This window comes from Mycetomoellerius zeteki, unplaced genomic scaffold (genome assembly GCF_001594055.1).
Source record: "Mycetomoellerius zeteki isolate Tzet28-1 unplaced genomic scaffold, Tzet1.0 scaffold358, whole genome shotgun sequence".
Taxonomy (NCBI): Eukaryota; Metazoa; Arthropoda; class Insecta; order Hymenoptera; family Formicidae; genus Mycetomoellerius; species Mycetomoellerius zeteki.
In genome coordinates this window covers 44,601-60,024 of record NW_017257347.1, presented here as the reverse complement: position 1 = coordinate 60,024, position 15,424 = coordinate 44,601, and the positions used below count along the sequence as shown (strand labels likewise).

Below are 15,424 nucleotides of genomic sequence, written 5' to 3'. Positions count from 1 at the left end.
GGATACTTTTCACGTACTACTAACTTTTCGCGGCATACCGGAAGACTATTCGCTCGTGCCAAATGATGAAAGAGACGGCGTAGAATTAGTTAACCGTTAACTTAAACCTCGTTACATCGCGACAATGGTGCAGATTGTTAAAAACAGATACACCGCGCACTTTCCGTTCTTTTACGACGAGAACGAGAACCGACGATGAGAATCGTGCCGTTACGCTCTTTGCGCCTAATAGTCAATTGCGATTTTCAGATTAAAGCAAAAATTCCCCCGCGAATGACGTTACAATTGTTCGCATATCAAGAAGTCAAGGGATACGATTTTTGCGTAAGGAATATCATTTCATGCTTAACTTATTTTATAAATAAATGTGAAGGCGAACAATCGCTTACGCATAGAATGTCAACCATGTGATATCAGATAGTTTACACGAAAGTAACAAGTAAATAAAACTGTATTTAACGCACCGAAGTTATTGTTTCATTGGGAATATTATGGTAAATACAAAGGCCGAAAATTTATGGCTATTTTAATTATCAGAATTGAATATGGCACAATATGAAAGTTGTACAGCATGATAACTGTAGCATTTGTATTCGTGACATAGTTTTTAATGCTGTCACAACATTCAAAATAACATTAATGAGTTTTATAGGGGTTATCGAATTGAATTGGTTTTATCTATAGGAAAGCATTTTCAAACTTTCTACTGCAACAAACTATAGAGAAATTCTTGATTTGATCAAGCTATCAAATATCCGACTTGGCTCTGATAATATATTTTTATGGCATTTTTTTTTTATTTTTACGGTAATACAACATCTTTTTGAATTTATCTAAAATCAATTTTCAAGAATTTATATTCTTATCTTACAAATCTTATCTACAAGTCTCCTGTAATTATTTCCGAATAATTGTCAATAATTTTAAGTATTTGTTATTTGTAACGTTACTTGGATTGCAAGGAGCAGTATATGTAATATTATCGGTGATTCCGTGTCGTATAATAATGTCGGTGCTATGTGCATCCAGGAGCACCAGCATCCACTTATATCCGATTATCATACCTCATTCAAATTTTCACCGGTCTCGACGCGCTACCTCGTGAAAAGTTTCACCAGCTTCGGAGAGTGCGCTCTCTTTCTTTCTTTCTTTCCTCTCCGAGGACGAAGACTGATGCCCTTATAGATTTGTATGTACACGAAATTAATAATAAAGACGCTTCGCTCCGTTAAGTGCTTATATATGTATATTATTTTTTTTTCTTTTCCTGACCAAGCTCGAATGCAAATCTCTTAGCGTTTGTAGGCCGTAATAATTCCTTATTCCACAGAAGGTTTATCGAATATCTGCGTGCTCATATATATATATATATATATGTGTGTGTGTGTGTGTGTGTGTATATGTATGTATAGATTTATACACGTTGAGAATGCACGACCGCTGATATGTGTAATCGCTGCTGGTAAGATGTCGATGTATGTACTTATCTGTACAATGAATTATATTTGAGTCTTTTCCGCCACGTGATTCCTATTTCCTATTTTTTGTTGCTTACACATGTATATACTTAATAAACATTTCTCAAAATTAGACTTTTTTCTTTCATAAATACACGTTTTTACAATAATTTAGAGGTGAGAAATAATTAAAAAATAAATAAATCGTAAAAAAATAAAATACTGTGCAAAGAATCAACGCAGCTAAAATATTTAAAGAAATGGGTGTTGTGAAAGCAGAAAAGTTTTTCTCTTAAGTATAGGACAAAAAATATGATGAAAGAATTAAGTCATTGAAAAATTGTGTATTATAATGTTCTATCTATGTATGAATGTTTATAATCAATGTTCTCGTATCAAAGGCAGAAATTCTACGGCAAGGTATAAAAGTATAACAGCGCTATGAGAATGGACATATAGGCGCAATCACGAGTAGGTTATAGTTTGCTGGGGTACGGTTTACTCCCGTGACATTCTTCTTTATCGCGATACAAGAAATGTCAGTTCCCACTCGAAGAGCACAATTACGCGGCGGAGGTAGCCGCGCCGCCATTGAGAGAAAGATAGAGTGATATATAGTAGGGAATTAATCATTAATGATGCATATGGGAATGCCAGGATCTCACGTTTGAAAGGCTGAATGTGATCAACGATGAAAAGATGAACAAGTAAAGTCGAGCTTACCAAAGCGATGTTTCTTACTACAAATGTACATACATAGAATGGAGAGTGTATTTGAGACGCGAGGGGATAAAGTAACTCAACAACTTAATAGCTATTTCTTAATAACGGTACGGTGCTGCGAATACAATATATCGATGAAGCATCACTATTGGTACTTTCTGTTATATTCGTCCCGCCTGTCGACTTGCTGATTCAGAGGCTGTTGTGCTTTTTGGGCCGCTGCGCGAGCTTCTTCCTCCTAAAAAATAAACATACTGAATTTTTATAAATTGTTTTTATTCTCTCTAAATCTTTTGTAGCAAAAAATGAGCCAGTCTTGAAAAGAGAATAAAAATTGTTCACTGTTGAATAAGAACGGCAGAGTTTCATTCTTTCTTTGGAATAAGATTTCATTCTTTTGGAGTGAGATTCACTTCAAAAAGGAATGAAATCTCACTCCTTTTTTTTTAAATTGAGATTTCATTCCTTGGAGTAACTTTTACTCTAAAAAAAAAGAGTGAACTTTTACTCCAAAAGAATGAAATTTCACTCCTAAAGAATGAAATCTCACTCCTAAAGAATGAAAATCTGTTACTCTTGTTCAAGAGTGAATAATATTTTCATTCTTGTTTCCAAGACTGGCTCAATTTTTAGTCCCTTGGAGTGAGGTTTTACTCCTAAAGATTTAGAGAATTACTAATTGATATTATAAATTAGGTTTCGTTGGTTTATTAATTAGTTTTTCAGAAGGTTAAAAAGTCTATTTTTTTTTAAAAAACATCATCTTTTTCTTTCTCAAAAGCAACGTTAGCTTGAATAAATACATAGCTAAGCGTTAAATCTAATTTTATTTTACTTCTATCATTATTTTTTTATATAAAAACGATTTTGGAAATGACGTTGCAAATGTTTTATGACGGTAACATACGGTAACTAATGATACCAAGGTTGGAAAAGTCACCCATTACTAAAAAAAAAGTAACTCATTCTTTCTCGTAATGCATCGATGCGTTACTTTTAACTCGTTATACAAGTAACAATTGTCATTTTTTTTCTTTTTCAATAAATAACGCGTAATATTATTTCCTTTATTCACTTAAATATTTTATTTATAAAGATTTACTATTCCTATTTACAATAGATATAATATAAATTTAAACTAATGACCAACGGACTCGCGTATATGATATCGGTAAAGCTAATTATTATAATTAATTATCACGGTCTACGGTGCAGTTTTAATTACATGTAGATATCTTGGCACGGATTTGTCAATAGCTTTCTATGATGCGTAGATAAGAATGTAGTTTTCGACAAGATAAGGAAGAAAACCAGTAGCTATTACCGATGTAATGATTAACGAGAGTTGAAAGGAAATGGCATTAGGCTTTTTCCCTTGCTCTGCGCAGGTCATTCATACCATATAGCGGTCTTTAACCTTTGCATCGATATGGATCAGCATGATTTCGCAAGTATGCTCGTAACGTAGATAACTGAATGGCTTTTCGCAAACCCTGCTTGGAAACCGTGACCTATGCTAGTTGTGACGAAACAGAAGTTGTATCCATAAGATCCCGGAGAATGTTTTCCATAAAGGTGAACATGAACGCGAACAGTAGTGACAAGAAGAGAGACAAAAGAGGAGGAGGAGGAGAATAAGTAGGGACAGAAAACTGTGAATGGATTTTAACTGCAATGAAGTAGTAAAGTTTTACATATATACGATTACTCACACTATCAGTCACGTAATCTTGAATGAGTCTGCTCTTTTAACACTTTTATATCTAATAACCGTTTAATGTTCCTTTAATAGAATTTAAATTTTAATGTCAGTATATATAAAATGCTTGTTATTGGAGATTATTCATTTTAGACAATTCATTCAAATTAATACTGTTGCAATATTAACACTTTTCTAATTTTATCTGCAACAAGCACTAATCTATAATAGATTAAATTGATATTTTCGAGTAACCTCCATCGAGTAACATCCTTTCGACTAGTATTTTGCAAATAAAACCACTTTGTTAAGGCACCGTTAATTATCTAAATCAAATTATCGTTAAATACGTTAAATAGTGTGGAATTTCATAGAATTAAATAGTACAACTGCTATAAAAATATAAATCATAGAGAGAATATAATGGGGGCTGGATGGAAAAGAAAAGGTCATGAAGTATACTTACCTCTTGCTGACGAATACCCGCGTAGATGAGGTCGAGGCCTTTCTGGATCTCCTCACTAACGGGCGGTGGCGTGGGAATATGATCGCCTTGCGCGTGAAAGCCGGTCTCGTCGGCGGTATAGTGAATGGTGATCAGCTGTCCCTCGGGACTCGTGTACGAGAAGGTGCCTTGTTGCACGATCGCCTCCGCCCGGTCTTCACCTTCGCCAATAGTCTTGATGTAGCCACTTTCTTCAGCAATGATATTGTTGCCCGTTTCGTAACTGTAGGTTTCAAATCGCCCAGGGGTGTTAAATAATCGATTACGCAAAACGGACGATCCAGAAAGCCAATCGGTTCGTGTTACGTAACGTTAAAATGCGCGCTGGCAAAGTTCGCACGGATTCAAGGCATCAGGTAATATCGCAGTCTGACAGTCTGATAAATAATTGCGTCAACTTTCGGGACCGATTACGTGGATACGAACTCGCATAACCAAGATTTTAGAGAATAATGACATATATTATGTAAACATGTAGAGCGTAAGATAAAATGTTAGATCATTAGCGAAATCTTTATGAACACACGATGTAAGGGCAAGATTAAAGAAATATTTTTTGAATATCTAAAATATTATATGTGCATATGTAATATATATTATTAATATTATCTACTCGTTTAAAAAATGTTTACCAAAAATAACTGGCATTATCACTATAATAATAACTTAAGAAGCTTTTTTACTGAATACCTTTTTTCTGAATTGTGTAAACATTTTTATACATATGTAATTACCCTATCTTATAAGTTCCATCGTGTTCCTGCTGTTTATTCCAATGCAAGATTGGGATTGGCGTGGTGCTCGTAGGTCGTCTGCTGTCAGCTTGGTGTTGTTGTTCATCATCCTGCTGATAGTTGCGTCCGTGATAATTTTGATCTTGCGCCACTGCCAATCCCAGAATCATTGCTAATGCCTAAAAAATTATAAATGTTAGTTTTCTTGATTAGCGAGTGCATGATTAAGATACGTTTCAAGAAAAAAAATGCTTGTTTCAAATTGCGATTACAAAACGCATGTGTGTGTATATCATATGAGATTCGGATTACATCAATTAATTCCCTTTCTAATCGACATTCTAAGATTAGGGGTACTTTCCAACAAGAGACACAGATGACATAGTGTAACACAGTGAATCATAGTATCGTTGTTGTTTGCCAATGTTAAGCAAAGGTGAAATGATCACTATGTTACACTGCGTCTCTTGCTGGAAACCACCCCATATAAGCTCAACGGGTAAAATGATCGATGAGAATAGACGAGTGGATGAGTGTAACGCGAAAATTTCAAAGTGGATTTATCGGTTTCTCTACTACGAAATCGGGCGATGCGCTCTCAGGAGATGAGTGAAAGTGAGAAGCAAATGCCAACGCGGGTCATTTAACTCCTGACCCGCAAACTCGTACAGCTGGGCCCGTCCCATTTCATCCCAACCTATCGTGATCCCCTTCTACGTTATTCTTTGATGTCGCGTTGCTTGTCCCGTTGCGATCTTGTTCGTTTATTAATTGAATCATAGATTTATTTTTATGAGAGAGAGAGAGAGAGAGAGAGAGAGAGATGTGGAGTACCGTTTTTAAAAAAAATTCTATTTTTCATGATCGATTGGATGATTAATCGTAAAGCTTAATAAAATTTAAAAAGCGGATAAAAAGAAATAATTTTAATATGATATGCATGAGTAATATGCACAGTAGTAATATTTAAAAAAAAATGTTGCATTAAAAAAACAGTAGCGTAGTATGAATGTGTTTGAAGAAGTAACGTATTTCTAAAAAATAATTGTATGAACTCATATCAGCCTCGAGATTACGTAAAACTTCAGGACTTTAATCCCACGCAATTCTTGTTTCGTCACATCAACAGTACGTCTCACGCATATAAATTAATAAATGCAGGTTGTCGTAATGTATCAATAACAATGGTGACTTTTTAAAACTCTATAAGGATCACGTTTTTCGCTAACATGTTAAACAATTCTTCTGAATTGAATTAAACATTTTTTAATTTTTTAACTTTTGAATTTTAAATTATTAAATATATTTTACATTATAATTGGCTCGCAGCCCTTCTTTTATTTAGTGATTTATTCTGATTGAGCCACATTAAGAATTATTTTAATTTTTTAACTTCTGAATTTAGTAAATTCGATCAAGTTTGATAAACATAAATAAATGAATAAATAATAATGAAAAATGAATAAATTTCTGAAAATCATGTTTTATTATTATTCTCAATTACTATTAATTTTATTTTAGAACAGATGCATTATTTCTTTTTGAAATTACAATTAGAAAGACACAAGAAGAATTGAATAAGATATTAAAATAAGGATAAAATTATTTAATATCAATTAAATCGATTTTTACACATATTTTTTGCACACAACGCAGCAAATATATAATACAGTCGGGAACAGACAAACTTACTTTTTCAATCCTGAAGAGACAAAGTCGTATCGCGCTTAATTGACGTTTCGCTTAAAAGACAGTCTTTCGCGGTTATACTTACCACGTATTTCATCCTGACTCGAAAGATGTGTACCTCTTCAATAAAACAGGTCAACGTGAATATGCAACAGGGGTATGGTGGCAAACGCAGGGAGATAGTCGCAAACGAACGAGATCGACTGCGATCCTAAGAGAGGAAAGAAATCCCCTTTTATACTAACTCTCACTTTACCCCTACTCGAGAAGACGATGGGCTTCGAAAGATGCTTCGTATGCTTTATGGCAAAGAGCCTACATATTTGCCGGAGTAAACGCATGTGTGGGATAGTGGCTTCCTTCGTATTAAGCGTTCGTATTGAGACCTGCCTGTTATATTCCGACACCAAGAAGCGTCTTGATCCGATTATGACATTACCATATATGACCTTAGTCTTGAAACCCTATCGCTCATCTTCCGATAGCTTTTTAATTACTATTGTATTGCAAAAACCTATCGCTCTTGATTCTATTTATGATAGAATTAATTTAATCAGGTTTAAGTGAAATAATTAATCAATGAGTCTATTCATATTGCCTCATAATCTAAAATGTTACTTTATATACTTGTAGTTCTGCGAAAAAGTACTCATACGTAAACGCGTAATAATAAATTATACGCATTAATGTTTTTAATATTGTGAAACGTGAGTGGAGTGTTCTGTAAATTCAATTATTTTTTCGCGGAACATATTGCAGGTGGTTCGAAACTTTCATATCGCTTCGCAGTTACATCCCCATTTAGGTCTACGCGTAGTTTCGTAGGTTTCGTAGGTTATGGAGTTTGAGACTAACAAAACAATGAATGAAGAACACATCTAATATGCATACTTATATATGCATCAGAATGCGCGTAACAACCCACGATTAGTGGCCAGGGACTGCGCTTCCAATTAGCGCAATACGCTTGCTCTTGCGCGACCTTCGGATTATTCCTGCTTTTCTTCTTCCCATTTTTTTTAAGAAAATTAAAAAGATGCAACTCTTGCGTCTTTTAATTAATAATTACGTTTCCGCACAGAAGTTGTAAATGAAGTTATAATGATCGGCACGATGAGTGGCTGGAAATTAATAGAGCTAATAATACTGTACTTGTGGAAATGTTTTTAGTTCTAACAATTGCACATGAGTCTGTGCGAGTGACGATTCACATATCTACATATTAGAAAATAATTTATTTAATGTGTTAGAAAAGAATCAACGCATCAAGCATTTCACTTCAGCATTTAATTAATCAAGATTTTGCTACGGAGATAAAAATTAGTGAAAGTAGAGCCGCGGTTACATTAGTCACGTGCATAAATTAATAATTGGGAGAGGAAGCCATCCAATCCGAAAAATCGTATGCGTAATATAATATATTATATACATTATCCAAGTTTTACGCTACGCAACTCTTGCGAAATTAATTTCTTAATAAAATCTAGTCTATAGTAGGATTAGTGTGCCTTCCCTGTACTCTATTGTCCGAAGGCGTGTAAGGAAGACATCTCGGGATTATTACGTAAACAGATAGATATGCTAAGTACTTTCACGTAGAGTCAGCGAGGAGCCGTTGACTTCCGATGCGACATGAAATTCGCAGTCTTACCTAGAAACAAATTATGCACGTCCAATCGAACGTGTATGGGTCGATGCTATAACACTACTTTTCGCGCGTGAAACTTAATGAGTTTATCTCTCGTGTAAGATACCACTACGGATGAACCGATCATTGATTATCACAGAATGTCTCAACTGGTATAATCGTATACATAATACTTTATGCCAGTTATGTAGCGATAATCGCCGTTACACAGGTTACACTTAATAAGGTATACATACTCTGGTAAAAAAATTTCGCTGAAATTATTTCACGTTTTGGAACATTTCAGTGAAATTGCTGGAAATTTACTGAAATTTCGCTGAATGTGAATTTTTCACCTAACGTACTGAAAACTCGCTGAAATTGAACTGGAATTTCTCTGAAATCTTTCTGAAATGCTGAAATTTTGCTGAAAAGTGTTCTAAAACGTGAAATAATTTCAGCGAAATTTTTCCATCAGGGATTAAACGTACCACCTTATTGTGTAATTATTGCTTCATTGTGGCAGTAAAGAAAAAGGTTCTATACATCTCGGCTGAATGTCCTGTGATTACGATAAGCGCAGAGGCGCGATATTATATATGAAATTGCTTTAACCGTTTACTGATCTTTCGCGTGGATTAAAGCAGTATTGAAAAATCCTGGTACACAAGGACATTTTATTATCCGAACAATATACATAGTCGGAACATCACAAACGCTTGCATTCGTGTATGCTCGCGTGACTTGGGCAAAATATTCGTAAGAGGAAGATAAATACATAATATGTATATATATTAAGATTATTATCATTTCGTACACACCTTACCTACTCTCTATTCATAATGCAGGGCAAGGTTGCTGCGATGGCACTAAAATGTAATAATAATGTAATTGTACATGTCATCATATCATCCGGTATAAAAAAGATAATATTAAAAGATGAAGAATTTTTTAAAGATTTACTTCCGTAGGTATTAACAGAGGAGCAAGAAGCGGAACAAGGAGGCAGGGGGACGAGTGTTCCAGGTGGGATGTAACTGTCAAAAAAATATTGATACATAAATCACAAAATTATAAATTTACAAGATACGTAAAAATATACAGCATGAATAGTAAGATTTTAAATCGCTAAATAATCGGATAAAGAGCGAGGCTTGAACCTTAGATTGTACGTCGTATTGTCCTCCATAGGATTGACAGGTGAATAATAGGGCGCAGCCGCAGCCCATGGTTTCTCGATCTGATTCGTTGGCTCCACTGGCTGATAACTCAATTGCATCGTAGTCTCGGATTCCATCGCAACGTTGGACGGCTGGTACTTACGTATAGGCGCGTATGATTTAATAGGCAGTAGGCATTCATGATCATTCGGTATATAAGACAATCTATGAGTCGTGCAGGCTGCAATAATTATATGTTAGTAATAAAAAAACCACAAACAAAGTAGTCGAGCAACGTCTAAGATTTCTTCTTTTTTTAAACAGCGCGCTTTTTCGTCTTTGATGAAGAAATAGTACTATACTTTCTCCAAACGATAAATACGAAATTATAAAATGTCAGATACATAAATTACTGCAATTATAATATTTTACATATGATTAAACACTTACATTCCAGCGGCAAGGACGAGAAAGTGAGATTGCTCTCGGGTCGAAGCTCTGTCGGTGGCATCACACGCTTCCGAGTGTAATCGTGCTTTTGCGTAGTCTCATCTTGCATCGGTCCTCTGCCCAACAATTGTGTGTCGCACGGCGTGATAGACGTTTCCGGTTTGAAGCACCAGTTGCCTAGAAAACTCAACTGCAACGATATGAGATTAACAAAATTTCGAGTTTTCAAAAGTTCAAAAATTTTGATTTAAATTTAAATCTATTAATTAAAAAGTGGTCATGCAATTTAAATTATAAAAATTTCTGTAATTAATAGCAGTTAATAGTCTCGTCTCGAACATGGTTCGATGTTGAAACGATGAAGCCGACCAGCATTCTCAAACTTTAAGGGAATAATCACTGTTGTCTCAATTCGCTACAATATAACGTGATATAACTTGATGGAATTAATAAGGACTATCGAATCAATCTGCGAGACGATGCATCGCTTGTTGAGCAATTTAAGAAAATTATCTCGTAATCGCTGTATAATACTAAATAATAAACTCGAAAACGTAACTATCGATCCGAATTAGTGAATCATCCTCAATTCAAATTCATCGTGAAAGTACAATTCAGCATTTACTAACCCGATTGACGGTATCGTGGGAGAGTGGGCACGGAGAGAAAATCATATTGTCAGGCTGACGAACGGGATCCGGCGGTTTGTCACCGCCATATCCGAAATAACTGAGTCGGTACGTGGTGTTGTCATCAAAGCAGCAGCCGGCGTTCAGCAAGTTTTCGTTCTCATCATGACTAAAAGGTTCCGATGGCTTCTCGCCACAGTGAGGCCAATAACTCAGTTTGTAGGTTGTGCATCCATCCATCGGCGTCACTGGGCAATGATACTCTCCCTTTTGTCTCCACGGTTGCTCCTTCTAAAAAAGCAAATAATTATTTGTATTAATATTTATATGTAATAAATATAGTATTTATTAAAAAAAGAAATTTTTTTTTCTGAAGTCAATAAATTTCTAATATAATTTAGAAAATACTAGTAATACAGTAAAATATCTAAAAAAATTCTTTAAAATACTTACAATTATATTAAAAAAAAAAATACAAAATTATATATTTGAAATAAATTACGATAAATTAAAAAAGAATAATTAAACGAAATAAGTTTCAGAATTATTTTTTCTCAAAACTCACTTTTACAGGAATCTCGTTTGGCCAGTAGCTAAGTCTATATGTTGTACAACCTTCCATCGATGTATCCGATTTAACATATTTTCTAACAGGCGCATAAGATTGTATCGGAAGCAAGCAGGAGGAGTTATAGTAGCTCAAACGATATGTCGTATCATCTGTCTCAAGATATTGTTATTAATTAATTAAATAATTTTATGCATTTTCTTCCTCTTCTTCTTCCTCTTAGGTCTCTGGTCTGTGTTACACCTCTCTCATATGCTTGTGGTGCACAACGCTGATTATTCAATCGCCACAAGCATATTATATGGAACCTACAATTTTAATTTACAATTTGCCGGTTCCGAATTTTTCAAGAGGTGTTTCTGTGGGCAAGGATACTCTCGAAAAGTTGCCGGCCTTTTCCGAGAGGAGACATGAGCGTAAATATTTTGGTTCCTACCAGGATCGAACCTGGGACCCCTGACATGATAGATCAGTGCGCTGTCTGTCATGCCACGTTCGCGCTCTGATCTTTATGCATTTTGTTTTTCATAATTAAGCTTACAGTAAGTAGATATTTTTATCTAGCGACGAGAGAATTTTATATCTAGCAATGAGGATTACCAGATAAAGCAGCACATGGAGGATATAAATTATTTTCCGCCTTGATGATCTCAGGACGCGTCGTACTTTTCCATGAATAATCATGTTTGTGCGTCGTGACATCTTCCATCGGGCCTCTACCCAGCCACTGTCTATCACAGGGTGTTATTGGAGGATCTGTTTTCACGCACCAGTTGCCAAAATAGCTCATCTGGAAGAGCAATCAGACTCCAGTCAACGAGTTATTTTAAAAGTAAAATATTCATCATACTTTATGCGTCGTTTCATCAGACATTGGTGCTTCACCGCATGTTAGATTATCTTCAGGACGAATGGGTTCAACGATGGTGCCAGGCCCTTCCCAATAAGAGAGACGATACATTGTATCTTTATCCATCGGCACATTTGATTTCCAATAATACTAAAAAGGAAATTATGATATAATAAAAACAGCAACAAATGAAAAAAGGTATTTTTTATAATTAACTTTATAATTAATTTCATTGTAGTATACGTTAATCAAAAAATTATAATAACTGTTAGAATATTCTTCATCAAATTATCTTTAATCTACTTACGCGAATAGGTGCGAAAGATTTTGGTACTTCCGGCTGGACATATTTCTGTAAAAATTTTTTGTTCACTCTTTAATTTAAACAAATTAATACATGCAATGCCAACAAATAAATAAATATAAAATTAAACACAAGTAAACATTGATATATATCACTTACATAACATGTGGATTGCGGTAAACAACAGCAGCAGCAGTTGCAACATTCATCGTGACCCAGCTAAAATGTATTTATATTTCAGAAAATGCAAATATAAATCAAATACAATCTGTGTTTAATAATCCTTTCTTTTTGAGTATCATCAAAGCTTACCCGAAGTTTATTTTTTGCTTCAATAATCGATTGCTGCGGCGTTGGTTTAGATCTACGGTGACAAATTAGTTAATATTTATTTTAAAAAGACACGTATGAGATTTGAATATAAAAAATATGCTTAGTATCAAAACCAAATGTCAACAAGTTATTGCGGTGTCAGCTCACGGTTCAGAGGGACAGATCTCCATGATTCTTGAAACAATTTGTGTTGATGCTGGTATCTCACTTCGAATATTACAAAACTATAGCAGGGAAAATTTAGTTAAATGTAATTTTTAAACGTTTTAATCATAATTTTTAAACGTTTTGTGTAGCGACAAAAAAGTAAAACGGCCGAGTTGAGTGATGTTATTCATTATTACTTCGAGATATTGATATACTTTTCAATTTATAAAGAACAGATAAATTCGTTTTATTAAAATTTGTTTCTTTTTAACTTACTCGCATTTTAGACAAACAAAATTAAAATCGTTTTTAAAAAAAAATAGAAAACACATACGCCAAACACATAAATAAAATGCACAAATATTACATGTATCCTTCCTAAAATGAAAAACGTTAATTTTCACATATATATATATACACATGCAATATATATGTATATATATATATATATATAAAATAAACGGTTTAAATATGATTATTTAAAAATTAACTATTAAAAAATGGATATGAAATAAATGTATAATTAGCCAAGTGTCTCATTAATCAACAAAACTAAATTACTAACCTTGAAAAAGCTTAATAGTAAAAAATCTATTAATTTTAACAAGGAGAGGCTTAGAAGTTCCAGATAGCAAAGCGTGTCTCAGCAAAATCTCGCAAATCTGTGATTGCTTATGATGCTGACAACTTGCCGTAGATTTGTCTTCAACGATTTTGAATATACGGACATTGTAGCAACATACAGACAACAATGTGTATACGTATTGCCAGCAGTTTAACAGCAAGATAGCTACATCAATGTTATCTTGCGTTGTCGGCAATATGACAGCATTGTATAATGCTGCATATTATTATGGCAACATGATGGCAATAGTACGAATTTTGATGATGACGATTTTAAAATTGCCGGCAAATTGCTGGCAAGTTGCTACTCAATGTTATCATATCGTGAAGGCATCAAGTTGCCAACAAATGAGGACTCAGTTGCTACAATTCTGGTAACAACACATACTTAGCAATGCATACTTAGCAAACAATATGCCAGCAACAAGACAAACACGTTGCTATTTGGGGTGATTTTCATCGATTTCAATAAAACTTGGTAGGATTATAGAATGTGTTCTCCTATATAATTATTTGAACGTAAAGCGTAGACGATCAACTATTTCCGAGATATTTCAATATTAAATTTGGTAGCGGCAGTTTTCCTTTATATGTAGTTTTTATTAGGACGTTTATATGTTATGTCCAAACTCTGGTCGTTGAATTGGTTTAGAGAAGAAAAGAATGAGAAGGATGGAAATAATGGAAGGATGAATTAGAGAGATCCTTTGTCTCGCATGCATCCGCGTGGAAGAGGATGGAGCAAGTCGGACACACTTAGGTAACTTCAAAATATGGATCAACGTCCCGAAAGGACGCTATGACTCCAGAGGTGGCCTACTACGAGAATTACGGAAATTAGAAAAAAAAGGGACAAAATTATTTCTGGACCAGCCTCTGAATGAGCATCCTCATGTCTTTTCTTTGAAGGAAAGGGAAATAAACTCGAAGATTTGTAAAAAGAAGAATGGCTATTTCGAGAAAAAGGAGCGAAGTTCATGGTATGAGCAAAGAGAAACGTACAGATTCTATCAAATATATTGGATATATCGGTCGATGAATATATCGGAGATGTATAGGAAAGGAACGAACATAATGAATAATCTATCGAACTCGAAGGAAGGATGGATGGAAGTAAAGTTAACAAGAAATAATGCAGAGGCTAAAAGGGGAATTGATTAAAAGGAAATAAACAAGAAATCGAATGACCGCGGACATGTATACAGTAAACCTATGTCCGGACACTTACACACGATTTATTGTTATTAATGTCAAAATGTTGTTTCTGTGTGTGTGTGTGTGTGTGTGTTACAATATATATATATAATTTAATTGTATTTAAAAATTATTTTAAAAAGCATTTGAGATTAATAATCTCAAATATAAACAAATAAATTAAGTTTTGTGTAAATGTCTGATCACATAGGTACATGTCCGGTCACTGGGACATTTAGGTACCTTATTGAGATTGCACACATTTTTCTATTTCAGTTTTTCCTTTGATCATTTAGCAAGTTTCCTCCCGCGAGCTAATTATTATTCCATACGAGAGATTGTTATTCGGCTCGTTACTATCGCAATTTTCTATATGAAGTCTAGAACGTGACACTTTTACATACAGAATAAATAGAGGAATCATATTATGTAAAAAATCATATAATTCGATTTAAAAAAGGACTTTATTATTCATATCCTTTTTTGGTACCTAAAAAAGAAACAACGTGACTAAAATAGAAAACGTATTTTTCAGTAAATAACGTGCATTGGTGACAAGGTTACTTTTCAAAGTCACTTGACATTCTCAACTTTAACGCTTAGTTAGTTATCGTTACAATTATAAAAAATTGCAACATCATTATCAAATTGTTATTATAAAAAGTAACGGTAAAAGTAACAGCGTTATTGTATTTCCATTCTCTGAATATAAGTTACATTTTCAAATATAA

General features: G+C 34.2%; 1 protein-coding gene across 1 annotated transcript; it reads right to left on the bottom strand.

Moving 5' to 3' along the window:
- Positions 1-2,170: 2,170 nt before the first annotated feature.
- LOC108725732 (stabilizer of axonemal microtubules 1-like) lies at positions 2,171-12,990 on the bottom strand. Its single transcript, XM_018452930.1, is given in 15 exon segments — positions 2,171-2,418; positions 4,346-4,607; positions 5,119-5,297; positions 7,955-8,022; positions 9,398-9,471; positions 9,595-9,835; positions 10,045-10,234; positions 10,674-10,964; positions 11,239-11,393; positions 11,842-12,031; positions 12,092-12,241; positions 12,399-12,443; positions 12,555-12,614; positions 12,708-12,759; positions 12,876-12,990. Coding segments are annotated over 15 exon segments (2,073 nt in total). The 5' UTR covers positions 12,899-12,990; the 3' UTR covers positions 2,171-2,325.
- Between the last annotated feature and the right edge of the window lie 2,434 nt (positions 12,991-15,424).